General features: G+C 40.4%; 1 protein-coding gene across 9 annotated transcripts in view; it reads left to right on the top strand.

Annotated features, from left to right (window-relative positions):
- Nucleotides 1-14,990, top strand: part of ST3GAL3 (ST3 beta-galactoside alpha-2,3-sialyltransferase 3) — a 150,897-nt gene that overhangs the window by 52,601 nt on the left and 83,306 nt on the right. For all 9 annotated transcript variants that reach the window (XM_048944368.1, XM_048944369.1, XM_048944366.1 and 6 more), the window contains one exon: nucleotides 6,038-6,130. In XM_048944368.1, the coding sequence (XP_048800325.1) occupies nucleotides 6,038-6,130 (93 nt within the window). The remainder of the gene's footprint in view (nucleotides 1-6,037; nucleotides 6,131-14,990) is intronic.

The following is a 14,990-nucleotide window of genomic DNA, read 5'->3' as shown; positions in this document are numbered from 1 at the left end:
TTTATCCAGAAGCTCCAGGCAGGCTACTGGATTCTGCATCTGTAAGAGATGATGCAGTGATCCAAAGCTTTCTGAAAAATAGATGACTTGTTGCTGTAAGGTGTTTATGTATTTAGCACTGTTGAGACACACAGAATTGCAGGGGTTGGAAGGGACCTCAAGAGATTGCTGAGTCCAGCCCCCTGCTAAGGCAGGTACCCGACAGTATCTCACAGAGATCTCTTCTGAGGTTCCTCCTTCTGCCTAGTGATCTAATTCCAGGAAGGGATTGACTTTTTATATTAAATATATCAAATGGAATTCAATAAGGAATTAGGATCCTCATGCCTGTTTTATGAATGGAGGTCCTTGTTTGTCAAAGGTGGCACTTCACAAAGGGTGGATGACACTGCTGCTTATGTTAGTGGTATTTTGCTTTCAGTGTCCCTCTGTCTAGTGGATGTTTCCCAAAGATAGCACTGATGTTGTGTCTTGCCTTCATCCAGGGCAAAGTAGATGGGCTGTGGGTTTTCGTGGAATGCCTTTAAAATGTTGTTTTCCTGAGACAGTTTAATGTAACCTAATCTTCTTCAGCTGGTGTTCTTGAATAGCCCAAATAAATAAATAAATGTGTTTTTTGGTTATCTGTGCTGTTAAGAAATTAATTTCACAAAAAGCCACAGTTCTCAGTGGAGAAGCAGAATAGGACATTTTTTTTAGTGTGCATCATATCTTCTTTAGAAAGAGGGATTTGAACCATCTCTCTTCCTATTCAGTCATACAATCTCCTTGAAGAATTTGCTTACATACTGGAGTAGCATTTGAAAATATTTACATCTGTTTAGCTGGCTGTAGTGATAGATGCATTTCCTGTCTCTTTCAGTGTAAGCATTTTGCTTTTCCTCTTCTATCTCCTCATTCCTTCTTTTTGTTTGTTTAGCTTTTTCTCAGCTGGACTAGAAAAACAGCAAGTGTCACATGATCCATCCATGTAATCCTTCTGAACCAAAGTTTGGAAACTTTTAACAGAACTACAATCAGGATTCCTCAAACTTCTGTTTGTTTCCTAAACCGTGCTGCCCTCCTGTTGAACAGGGAGCGCTAGGAAGGTCTATCAGCTCCCCTTCCTTCCTTAATACCTTGGGCCCAAGGAGACATCACTTGTCAAAATGACGTGATGATCGTGGCTCTGCTTATAGAACTCTGATGTGCAAACATGCTTTTCGGTCCCTGGATCTTACTGGTGCAGGGGAATTGACTGCTATGTACGTTAAACCTGCTTGTTATTGCTGATGACCTCTCTTCATCTGGGACTCAACAACATTAGCTGAAGGAATGCAAGGGAAGCTGCATCCCCAGCCCTGCTGAGGGTGTCCTCCCTTGCCTTTACGTGAACTGTAATGCTTGCCATGAGGCTGGCGATCTATAATGGGAGAGTTGATGGCATACTTGCTTTTGTAGGCTGCATCTTCATTAGTGTCTTAGTTTGGAGCAGCCCTGTAATTTTGAAATAAATCCCCTATTGTACTGTGTGCTAATTGAGTTCATAAGCTGGTCCTGACGTGTAGCTCTGGTCATATCTAGGAGAAAGTAAACTGGAAGTTTTATTCCAAGTGCCTATGAAATACACCAGTATTTATCTGGGACCCAGGGGTTCACAGGGATACTTCTGGCCAACATCGTGCCATGTCTGTGATGGATGCAGCTGGCCCAGGGAGCCTGTCCTTGGAAATCCTATTTGAGGAAGAATGCTCTGAACTTTGGGTTGTGTGGATATGGGATTCTTAGCATAAGCTGCTTCAATCTGCTATTTTAATGTGATTTACCCTTTTTATGCCAATTCTTTATCAACTGTTCACTTTGTGAATCTGTTATAATGGTATAAGACTCAAGTTATTTTGGACCAAGGAGAGAGAAACCTCAAGGCGAAGAGTTAGCATGTTGCTCAAGAACTCCTTTTCCTTGTTTCTTATTCATACCAGTACATATATCTTGCGTGCAAGAGTTAATCAGGAAAGTTGATCTCAAGCAGATGAGGTTTTTCAGTTTTCACTATTCACAATTTAAAGTTCATGTGGAAGATGAGGCAAAACATATCTCTTAAACTGGATTTTGTAATATTCAATTATGTGAGCTCAATTGCAGACCTTTTTTTTCAGTAGTTCAAACAGAGTTTGTAATACTCATTAATTTTTTTTAAAATGAATTTAGATTCCAGCCCAATGAAGATGACATGCTGTCTCTGATCAGGACATGATGAAGGAATTAACCATGGTGACACTTTCATATTTGAGATTAAAAGATGACACACATCTGCCAAATTCAAGAGCAGAAGGGAAAATCTTGTTCCTTTTTCTAATCCTCTGAAAGCAGCTGGATTTTTAACTTATCCAAATTGTGAAATTTTGTTAAGATTGATGGCCACATAACATTGTAGAGAAGCACAGAAAATTTTAAGGAGGAATTCAGGATGTGTGCTATTCTCATAGGAGAAAAGTTAGAGGGAAAAAAGAAAGAATGAGAGTGGTTTCCTTTTACTGGAAAGAAGCCAATTGCTTTACTTTAGCATCACCCACATGCAGGCACTTGTTTAAAAAATGCAGATGTTTACAGTTACTGACTATGAATTGTTTTCTTCATTCATTCTTGAGAAATGTAGTATCTTGCTGGGCTTTTTTCCCTGCACAAAGCCTGAGGAAAACGTGAGGGTCCGTAGTGCTGTCTGATGGCTTGCTTTCTGCCATATCCACCAGCTCTTCACTCACCTGATGCTCTTACTGTAATGAGGAGTATGAGAATCAGGAGTTGGAACAGGTGTGCTTGGACTTGGGAGATGCAGAGAGGATTTCTGCCTTCATTCAACAGCCGTCATAGTAGCCATGGCTCACCTACCCCAGCTGCTTCTGTGGCACTGGGATCTCCTTTGATTCCAGGCACAGTAACAGAGCTAGTGTATTGAAACCGTTTACTGGTAAAGCACTGAGGAAAGAATATTGTTTGGTTTGGAATGTAGTTCTTGGCCCCTCTGCTGTAAGCAGCAAGCAAGATTATAAATGAAGAATCAAGCATAAGCTTCTGTAATGCCATGCACCATGTTTTGATTTAGAAATAAGAAACGTAATCACAAAAGTAGCAGTATAGTAAGTACATCATCGTCAAACATGGGAGATGCTTATTCGTGCATTTTAGTTCTGCATCCTATTTTTGTTACAGAACTGGGTACTTGCCAACAGGCAGTGTGACTTTGGAAAACTGGGTTGTTTGTTTGGGGCTATGTAGGTCTCTCCCTCATACCTGCAGCTTCGTAGTTTGGGGTGCTTCACGCCAGGTGTTCTGCAGGCTAATTTATAGAAGTGCAGTCTGTGAGATCATGGAATTGTAAAGGTCAGAAAGATGCTAAGGTCATCTAGTCCAACCATCAGCCCGTTCCTGTGATGACTCTAAGCCACATCTCTCAGTGCCACATTGCCACAGTTCTTGAATGCCTCCGGTGATGGTGACTCTACCACCAACCTGGGCAGCCTGTGCCAATGCAAAACAGCTCTTCCAGAGAAGAAATCTTTCCTAATATCCAACTTGAACCTCCCCAGGTGCAACTTAAAATGTTAGTTTGGATAACATCATGAAGCAGCAGGATGGTAGGCATCAAGGCTGTATGTGGCCTAATTCCAAATATTTGGCTTTGAGTTACATACTGATATCGTCATTATGAGCATACTAGCAGTGGCAGCATGGCCTCAATGTGGAATCTGAAGATTATTTAAAACAGTGCCAATTTGTCATTTTCTGTACCATTCTGGCTTAACGTGTGGCTACCAGAAAGGACATGGATGTACAAGGCACCAGCTACAAGGGCATCCAAGAAGCATTCTGCCTCTGGCTGCCTGGGTAATAGACTTCACTGCATCCAAGCAATGTGAGCGGCTCTGCCCTCAGGCTCTGAGAGTTTTGTGGGCTCTGTGATGGACAGCTTCACCATCAGTATGCTGCGCTGTGCTGATCGTGTGTGCAGGGCTTTCAGCCTGCCATTCTACAGAAACACCATGACGGGCATCTGAGTGACATCTTAATTTGATAATGAAAGCACCATTAAATCAGAAAAGAGAAAAATGCCTATGCTTGTGGCATAAGGTATTCTGTGTGACCACTGAGGTTGTTTGAGAAAGGACTGCTGTTGAAATAGTTATACAGGTTTGCCAGCAATGACTCACTGCAGTGGTGGCTATGGATAAATTCCAGTTGCTTTGAGCTTGTTTTTGAAGATTTTGGTATTAAGGGTTTCTGTATTTTCCTTAAGCCAGAAAAATCCAGCAACACTTAAGTTTGCTTAATAAAAGATTAAAATTTCCCCCATTTCTTCATCTCTGAAATGGTAGCATGCTGCAGCAAGCTGTGATCTGTACCCCATGCTGTCCCTTTGGATCACATCAGAAGGAGATGTATTTCAGCACTATTAAAAGGTTTTGTTTTGTCAACAACACCTTTCGTTCCTGTGCCTATTTATATAAAGGTCCTGACTGAAGTCTGAACAGATAGTTCACTGCATGTCTTTGGGATCCAGCTTTCCAGATGCTCACTTCTTGGATACTTTCTCATTTAGAGATGTGTATTAGAACGTCACCTGTGGAAGGTGAACAAGTAGGTTGGTGTTCTAGGCAATATCTGTATGTTTGTCTATATGTATAGAGAGAGAGAAATATAATCTTTGCTGTAAATAAATGACAGTATAACTAGTCAAGTTGCTCTGTCCATCCTATGGATGAGGATTTGCAATAGTAAAAGATGAAATTTATTTGACCAAAATTACGTGTGAAATCTGTGACAGAATTAGAGTTGGGTCAGTGTTACCATAAGTTTCTTCCTGTTCTTTTCGTCTACAGAGGTCTTAACAAATGAAACGCTTACAGTAACTTTTTATTTTCTCTAGCTTATATCCTTTTCTAGCTGTTGAATACTTTTTTATTCATTAGAAATAGCCTATTCTTTATAGGTCTAGGAGACTTTGTGGTATATGTGCCTGACTGTAAATGAACTCTCTGCACCTCGATTATCCACTTGGAACTGGCCATGATCTCTTGGGAAGTGATCTCAGTACCAGTACAAGAAGGGGAGTTACTGCCTGTTCAGCATGGAGTTATTGACATTCACATGCAAAATTTGGCCAGCCAGGGTTCTGTTTGTACTACTGTTCACAGTCTCTCCAGGACCCTGTGCAGCTCTGTATTGCGCACTCAGAATGCTCCGAATCCAGGCCCGTTACCTCTAGCAGTAGTTGGTTAGCCAGCAGATGTTGGTGATGCCTACAAAAAAGAAAAGCACTGTTGCATTAATAACGTGCTGTTCAAAATTATTTTTGTGGATCCATTTTGCAATATTTGAACAAACAAATTATTTTTTTTCCCAGGTTACTCATTAGGTCTATAGTAATATCTTAAATATATTTCCTTGAGTTGCTAAATGCTGAATAGGCCCTGTTCCTTTACAAAAGGTAAATGGAGAAAAACATGTATTCTGTATTTGGCCCTGAAATTGCTAGCTAAGCTGAATTATTAGGCACATCTCAACAGAACAACAGCAATGTTGTCTGTCCCAAATGCTGAATGCATCCCTTGATGACAGCCTTTCAGAACTCCTTGGCAATTTGTTTCAAGTGCTTGAAAAGTATCTTCCAAGTAATACTTTTCTGTAATTTTAACTTTGATCATACTTTAGAAAAATAGCCAAAGCAAACTGCTGGTTACACTTTGTTCCTTCTGAAATGCTGGAGTCTAAAATTATGTTGTAATATTTTTCTTCCATGAGCTTTCCCTTCCTAGGTATGAAAATCTTTCAGCAAAAGTAGTAGTTCAGTGGTATTTCAAATATCTTTAACCCTACCCATTGTTCATTCTTCCATGATGCTATTTTGTAACAAATGAATACTTTCCTATGTTGGCTGCTATTCCTCATAGCTGATATTTGGAAAATCTGTAAGGAACGAAAAATGGCTTGGATGATTGCAAAAGCCAGTTCATAGCAGGAGAGTCTTGACTCTCTCATTTTTTTTTTTTTTTTATAGGCCTCCAGAATTGGCATCAAAGTATGCGAATTTCTCTGAGGGAGCGTGCAAGCCTGGTTATGCATCAGCACTCATGACTGTCATCTTCCCAAAGTAAGTAATTTCCATACTTTTCCCAATACATTCATCGTGGTTCATGGGCTAGTTGTCTTGACTTAAAGATTTCAGCCGATGGAGAATCTGGTAATCACGTGCCAGATTTAAACTCATTACTGCAAATACATTCATCTTCATTTTCCATTTATATAAGACTTTTGGATTCACAAACAAGTTTTTTTCCTTGCTAAAATCCAAACTATTTTCTCTGCTTCAGTGGATACTTGCAGACCACCGTTGAGTTACTTGCCCCCAGTAGCTTACTGCATTGAACTAATGCTATGCAAAGAGGGAGCAGCTCATCTCTGACCTTACTAGCTGCTTGATTTCTTGTTCAGACATTGAAAAATGAGATTTGTAGTTCTAAAGATGGCATCTTGCTGGGGATTCTGTGTTCAGTTGCTTCTCTAATGTGACCCCTACACCTTACTAAGGTCAACAGTTTCTTCCAGGATTTTTTTCCTTCTCTATTAGTAGAATTCAACATCAGATATATCATTATTTTATCTAGCATTCATGTAAGCATGGCTGACTAGTAGTTCTGCAAATAATTCTCTTCTGAAACTTCTCTCGTATTTAAAGAACTATGCAAAGTTAATGTTACCAAGCCAAATATTATAATTTAATGTATTTAGAATTCTTAATTGCAAGTTGTCTTGCTCACCAGGTTTATGAATTGGAGCTGCGTGATTTGTTATTTTAGCTTTTGTTTTCAGTTTCTTATATCATTAGTAGAACATGATCTCTGGGGCTGCCATGAGGCTTGGTCCTCGCCTTAAAACATAGGGGTTTGTTTGTTTGTTTGTTTTATTTGGATGAAGTGGGTTTGGCTGTTTTCAAGCATGAATAAAATGAATAAATGTTTTCCCATTCTAAAGGTTCCTGACTTTTTTGTGCAATTTTAAGTGTAAATAGGCAAAATATGATGGAAATAGTTAAGATAGAATAAATATTTTTCAGAGGATGTAACTCTTCTTGGTAAGTGCTTCTTTCATGGTAAAAATGTGACTTCTGACTTCATCAAGCATGAACATGCACAAGATGGATTAAAGAGCAATGCCCTGAGAAATCTCAAAATGCAGTTGCTGGTAAGGAAAGACTGAATTAAGTTATTTTCATGGGGTACTCAGTCAGTCGGTTCTCATTGGAGCAGCACTTACTGTCTTCATTAATAATCCTAGCTGGAAAAAATCCTAGGTTAAGCATGCATAGTACATTTATTGGGTTGTGCTCAATAAATGATTGCGTAGTTTCAGGGAACAGTCTGGATTGCCTGATTTAGATGGCCACAGTCCAACAAAATGTATGTTAAGATGTCCAAGTATGAAGTGAGACATCTGGAAGGAACAAATGCAGATTATACCTTTAAGATAGAAAAACTCTGTCTTGGAAGCAGACTAAAAAGGTTTCCTGTAGTCTTAACAAAATATCATAGTGAAATGCTGTTTCAGGGTCTTGTGTACATGCGTAAGTTGAGAAATTATGTTTGTGTGTCAAATTCATTACAATCTTAACCAAAAAAAAAAGGAAAAGAAAAAAAAAAGCGAAGAACACAAGTCTGTAGTACTGTATCCAGTTTCAGTGGTGAAAGTCTGATTTGGGAGGGGAAACAGTAACGTAAACAAAGCTCCTTAGAAACAAGTCATCTTTCTTAAGCAAGAGTCTTATCCGAATGAATAGAATAGGAAAAAGCATTAACTTTGGCAAGTTAAATATAAACCATAATGGAGTAGGCCAGAAAATGTTGAGGAACAACTTTACAAAGGCATGAAAAATAATAAAGCTTTTTGTCTGTCAAAAGCAGAAAGTGTGCCAGAGATCCTGATGGGCTGATAGGTGAACCTAATATTCCGTGTGAGCTAACGGAAGGTAAAGCCATAGCAGGGAAGTTATTTGCATTGCTATTCACTGCAGAGTAGTTCCCATGTGGAGGTTGCCTTTATGGGGGACAAGCTGGGGAAAGCTGACAGAAGGTTGACGTTTTGGAGCAAATTGGCACATTGAATTGCTAGGAAAAGTTCTTACTTTGTGAAGGGCTCAGTGATGAAGTTGCTGAGTTACACATGATTGTGTACAATCGTTGCTTAAATTGGCCTTAGAATGGAAGAATGAAAAGCAGTAAACGTGTCAGGCTTTCAAAGAGGGGCCCGTGGAGCATTTGGGAAACTGGAAACTCTTAGACAGCCTGGTTTCTATAGTAGGCACCTTGGTAGAAGTGGTTAAAAATAAAAATTAAAAAAAAAAAAAGAAAGAAAAAGAAAAAAAAACCAGAATTGGTGTTCACAAGAATAAAGGCGATAGGAGAGAGGAGTCAAGTTGTCTTCTGTGGCAGGAAGTCTGGCCTTGTAAATCTGCTCATGTTGTTTGGATGGCTGGATGAGCATTTGGTGAAGGTAATTTAACTAGTACAACATGTCTGGATATCTTTGAAAGAAAATAAAATGCTTAAGGACTCAAGGACTGTTGGGAAATTAAACTGGTTTAATCCTGCAGAGATTAGGTAGTGACTTGGTAAAGGTTGAAAGCCATATGGAAAAAAAAAGTAAAAGAGAAGGTTGGACAATGCAGCTACATTTCTCCTGCTGTTCTCTGGAGAATGTGTGCTGGGGTCTGTGCTGGTCCAAGTGCTCATAAAATATTTGGAACAGTGGATGAGTAGTAAAACGCTGACGCATTTTTCCAGGTAGGAAGACCAGGAGCTGAGTAGGAAGAATGTCACAGGGATTTCACAGCACCAAGTGATGGGACAACAGAATGTCAGATGAGGTTCAGTCCTGCTAGATAGGATGCAGTGTTTATTGAGAAGCTGCAAACAGCGTATGTCTACTGATGGACTCAGTTATGCCTTGCAAATCAGGAGAGAAATACTGAATTACTGTGGATGGTTCCGTGACTTACTGGACATATGAGAATAAAAATGCAGGAAAACCAGGAATGTGTTATCCCACTGCATCTCCCACCTTGTACCTCCACCTGCAATGTTAGATCTAAGTCTCTTGATCTGATTATGAAGCAGATGTAGAAGAATTAGGTATATATGTTGATAACAAAGAATAAACAAACAGCTATTTCCACACTCAAAAAAAATTGAATAGATTTCATCTTTTCAGACTGATGTAATCGGAGGACAGAAGGTGTTGGTAGCTGTGTGTAAAGCGGTGAACTCTGTGGAGACTGTTTGGGTGATTGCTGCTTTCATTACAAGATTTGAGATATTAACTGAAATCAAGTTCTGTTGACCATGACAGTCATGGGTAACAGTCTATGGCAAGAAAATCCCTTGTTACAGGAGGCTGGAACCTAAACACATTTTGAGGATAGCATTATATATATGCCACACATGGCAGATGGGTGAGAACTGGGTGATTTTTTTAGATCCCTTCCAACCCAGGGCATTCCATAATATGCCCTGTTTCTTAGACTTCATACCAAAGTAATGGCCAGAGGACAATGATGATAGGGCTAAATGAGTATTAGGTCATATAATTTGTCATGTCCATACCAGTTTTTTGTTGTTGTTCTTTGAAGATAATGTGTTTTTGGGTGTAATTTTTTAAATACTAGTATGACTTAGAGACAGACTGGCATAGCTTCATAGAAACGTGCTGCAGTGTGAGTCATGACAGCCACTGTCCAGCAAGAGAGATGGACGCATGCTCTCAGTATTGCATCTCAGTGCAGGAGCTGGGTTGCACCTGGTGCTCACTGCACCCAGAGCAGTTCTGCTGCTGGAATGCTGTTAGATAAGTCTTCATTTCACCAGACAGTCTGATGCTGCCTCTTAAAAATGGGTCTGAAGTAAGGTTATTGGTTTCTGAACGAGACAAAGGAAATGGCAAGCATCTTTGGTAAAATGGCATCACTGGGTCTTTATTCAGTGAATTAGACTATTTTTAGTAGGTCTGAGGTCGCCTACAAGTCTGGAGCTGGTGCTTTGACCTTTCTGTAGAAGGCACTCACTTGTGTTTGTGTTAACACTGCAGTCTCCTGCGCGTCTGGCCTTGCTGTGGAAACGATGCTGCCTGTGTGCAGTTCTTTTTCTATGCCCTATTCTTTATCGAATGAGAAAGGAGACCTCTGCCCTTGGTTTGTGGTTAACATGCCAGCCCGGGACAGTTCAGCTGATAATTTTCCAACCACAAACTCTTGTAAGCTGGCAGTGAACACTAGAAATTCAAGGAGGCAATAAACACAGGGAATGCGGCCTTTCAGCCTTGTGAATCTGTGCTTGGTTCGAGAAAATGGGGAAGTGGTATTTAAAGAAAGGAGGAGTATCTGAAAGGATTTCAGAGTAACGGAGGGTAGGCAAGCTTGATGTACAGCAGCACGATAGCTGCGGTGACCAGAATAGCGACTTCAACGTTTGTGATTCAGATGTGTAGGACTGTATAGCACTAAGGATACGAGAGTAAGCATCTCTTTCAAGTGAGTTGGTACTGGTAAATAGTTCTATATGCATTAATAGAAACTTATTTAAGTCAGTGCAGTAAAAAAAAATCTATTTCATTTGTTTGGTTATTGTTGGTGCAAGCTTTCTGTGGATTACCAACTGGCGTATTGTTCACATTTTTCATCTTTGGGTTCTTTTTAAATACAGCAGCCTACTCTGAGGAAAAACAGCTCTCTCATAAACTCTGCTGGGTTTATATTTTCATGCTGAACTGTTTCTTTGTACATAAAGTTCAAAATGCTTTAAGCTTTCATATTGGTGGTGAATACATAATGGAGATATTCTCCAGACATTGATTTCAGTGGCTTTCTCTCCAGTCATTCTTCTGTATTTTCTGCTGCACATGTTCCCTCAAGAGACTTCAGGTCTGTAGGTCTCAGACTCCGGAGCCTTTCTTTGCTTACCCAGCGAGGCCTGTACAGCTGGCACAGCCCCAGAGTGCCTTCTGCATCACAAACAGAGCCTGGCAGATTTGTTTTTGCCATTGCTGTAATGCAAATGTAGTTTGTGCAGCTTTTGTTCTTCAGGTAAAAGCGTTTGTACATCCAGAATTCTGTGTAGCCTGGGGCTTCAGGTGGAACTGGGGTGTTAGCAGAGGCCTTAAAAGGGATCAGCATGACTGCCAGTAAGGTCCCCTCATCCCGAATAGTTCCTTATTCATTTCCATATCCCATTCCAGGAACTTGTGCCTCCTAAAATAAGCACACAGAAACACCTTTCCATTTCCCACTTTCTTGCTTTGTTGCTATTCAGAAACAATTATTACTCTGCTACTTAGAACTGTTCTCTAAGGCTCTGCTTTTGCTGGCAACTCAAACTCTGGGCTGAGTTTATGTGTTAACAGACCTAAGGACTGCTAGCAGATCTAATCTAATAGGAAAATACTCTTCTACTAAAGGGCAGTGGTGTGCTGGCACAGGCTGCCCAGGGAGGTGGTCATCGTCCCTGAAGGCATTTCACACTTTGGGGATGTGGCACTGAGGGATGTGTACTGGGTGGACATAGTGGGGTGGGTTGGGGTTAAACTGGATGATCTTAGAGGGATTTCCAATCTTTATAATTCTGTGATTCTGTGACTTCATTCAAGTCTATCTGTCCTAGTACTTCATGAATTGCTGCTGGATGCAGCATGGCTTTGTATTGAAGTGGCATGGCACAAGCACAGTTGCTCAGCCACTGCCAGGGAAGGTGACTGCTGTTTCCTTTTGGATTAGCTGCTTAAAGAGAGCAAGAATCCAAAGGACAGCAGCTTCATGTGTTTCTGGAGAGCTCACTGAAGAAGTAGGCTGGGTAGTTAGTTTGCCATTGAGAACTGCTATGTCACTTTGGGACTGTTCCCTGACTGTAGCAGAAGCTGCCTTCTGCACAATTTTTGGTCTCTTCAGGTGCAGTGGGGAATGCTCTTAATATTATAGGATGCACGCTATTATATATACATTTATGTGCTGAATTAGTTATAATCTATGAACAGCACCTTGCTTACGCTGCCTGTTCTCACAGCAAAAACTAAGGAAATGTTTGTTGCATTACTGAGGTTGGAATTTTGTCAAATAGTGCCTTTTTTCCCTGTGTGTTTTGCTTTTCTCACTCTTTCACCTTCATGGTTAGCGTGCTGGGTATTATACACGGTTTGAAAACACAAAGGGGATGACTTTTTTAAAGCAAAATGCTTTGGAAAATACTTTGTCACAGCTGACTGTGCTTCAGAGCATGGACAGCACAGTCTGTTGGAAGATGTGCTTTTAATGTTTGAGCCAGAATTGCTGTCTGAGCTGTTGTTGCCTTTTGTAACCATGGCAATTGGATTGCCCTTTACAGTGCACTGAGTGCTTCAGATGGTTCCACCTGTATGGGCTCCAGGAGGAAGCTGGCAGTTAAGTGGCAACGTTTGATAACTGATGTGCAGTTTGTTGTGAACCACTGGTTCGGGTGGCAACCAAAGCTGTGTTTAAAGAGTGTGGTCAAACAGCTCATCTGTCTGTGACAGTTTCTCCGCATTCATTTTTGTTGTAGGGGGCAGTGACAGTGATTGCAGAGATGAGCACATAGCTGTGCAAACTTTAGTGCTAGCACTTGAGTTCTGATGAACCAGCTGGGAGCTTGTACTTGAGAGCAAACGTACGTGGCAACAGCTCCCTGCTGCCGTTTGACAGCCTGTGAAGATGTGCATGCTGCTGCCTTCAGGCTCAAGGAGAGGGGGTCCAAAGCAAGAGTAGATTTTAAAAAGATTAAAAAAAAAAAAGTCAGGTTTTGCTTCTGCATTCTCTTTTCATCTTGGCATTGGTAGTGTAAGGGTCCTTGCTGTCCACTGTGCTGCTCCACCTCCTGAGCTAGTATAAATGCCTATGGATAGTGCCATAACCTGCATAAGTGAAATTATCCTTATATCCAAACGTTGGTCTTCTCCCCCATCCATCTATTCCTTTTGTGCAAGGTTATTTTTAATCCAGATTGGTTCACTGATGTTGTTCATGGAATCAGTGTACCAAACCAACCAGGGGTGCAGCATAAGAGCGAAGAGCCCAGGTGATGACACTGCAGTGACTCTACCAGCATGGACACCAGATGGGTGTCCAGTTCCACCTCTAGTTCATGCAGGTTGTCCTCTCTAATCCATGTTGACTGTTTTTAACTTTCAAAAAAAAATGGTTCAAAGTGGCACATGTATATTCTATTCATTGGTATATGTACTGATCTTGACAGAAGATTCTATGTAGGGATCCCCATCCCTGGAGATGTTCTAGAACCATGGGGATGTGACACTGAGGGGCATGGTGGGGTGGGATGGGGTTGGGCTGGATGATCTTAGAGGTCCAGCCTTTACGATACTATGATTCTGTTATGATTCTGATTCTATTCTGATTTTGAGCATCTACGATACTATGATTCTATTCTGTTCTTTTCTGACTTTGAAAAAAAGGTGCTGAGCGTGTGTGCTCTCACTCCTGTGTGAATCCATTTCATCTCATGCCACATAGTTATGTTGGAATTCTGAACTTTAACCAAAAAAAATAAATAGCTGTAATTGTGAACTTGCATGATAGTAACAGAAACAATTAATGTATGCCACCAACCAAGCATATTTTATTGTGGGTGAGTATTTGGGCTCTGTTGCTGTGGCCTGTCTACTCAAAAGCTATAGCAATAATATCTCACTCCGGAGAAATCTTGGGGCAAAGATTGCTTGAGGATCTGAATGTGTAGGAATCCAATTAAATGCTTATTTCAATTATCGATGTAAATTCCATTTAAATGCTTTCTTCACTTACCCACGATCCATACAACACTTTTAGTTTTGTTCTGATAACTTTATGTAAACAATACTAATAGCATACAGCTAAACTGAAAATATCAGTGTGTAGATTGAGCTCTTTATTTCCGTGCTTTTTATATATGCATGCCTTGACTTCTTTTCTATTACTCACAAATCCCCTCGGGAAAGCTTTCCTGTGTGTTTCTTGTTTTATTAAAACTCCAACTCCAGCTCTCCAGTTCATCATTATTGGCATAGCCCCTCATCTTCCCAGAGCCTCAGGAAGTTCCCTGGTGTCTCTGATGCTCTGTGTGTCACCAGTGCTTTCTCCTCACTGTAAACAAGTGTGCAGCATCTCTCAGAGTTTTCTGCATTTGGTTGCAGAGAGGTAATTGATCAAAACCACAGCAGGCAGTTGAGAATGAGCAAGTTTCCTATTTGGGAATAGATTTCAAATCAGTTTATTTTCTCTGCTACCTTTCCCTCCTCCTCTGTTGCTGTCACACTTTGTTCTATTATTGAAATGTTTCAGGATCCAAATGCTGTCACCGAGCCAATGTACACTGGCTGAGAATATGGATGAAAAGCAAGCCTAATTGATGCAAGATTATTAGGCTAATTTACAGGGAGTCTGGGGAGCCCTCTAACTCTACATTAGGCAAATAAAGATAAAAACGAGAAAGATAAAAAATTCTCTTTTGACTGCAGCAATGTGAAAAGTCACTGGAGGATATTGTTCAGATAATTTTGTAGCAGCTCTGACTTCACTGCAGCACAGGCAGTGTAAGTTGTTTCAGCTGTTATTTTCTTGGTACCTTTTATTTTAATTTTAAGGTAACCGTGCACCAAAATAAAATCCACAAATGAATTGCTATTTTCTTTTTTTTGTGATTTGCCATCATTTAGAGACCTATTGTAGTCTTTTTCTCTTAAGGTACTTTGAGTCATTGTTTTACAAGTTAGGAAGCTTTCTTTGAGTGCCCTAGCTTTCTCCAGTGCTTCATTCATAAACCAGAACAACTGTCTAGCTCTCTTAAGAGAACTGTTTCATTGTCATTTTCCTGAAGATCATTGGATCAACAGAGCTGATTTGTTACTCTTCCAAGTCTAACCAGATGATGAAAGCTTCAGAACTGTGTGTATTTCAGATAATA

The sequence above is a fragment of the Lagopus muta genome, chromosome 5 (genome assembly GCF_023343835.1).
Source record: "Lagopus muta isolate bLagMut1 chromosome 5, bLagMut1 primary, whole genome shotgun sequence".
Classification (NCBI taxonomy): domain Eukaryota; kingdom Metazoa; phylum Chordata; class Aves; order Galliformes; family Phasianidae; genus Lagopus; species Lagopus muta.
This window is presented reverse-complemented; position numbering and strand designations above follow the sequence as displayed.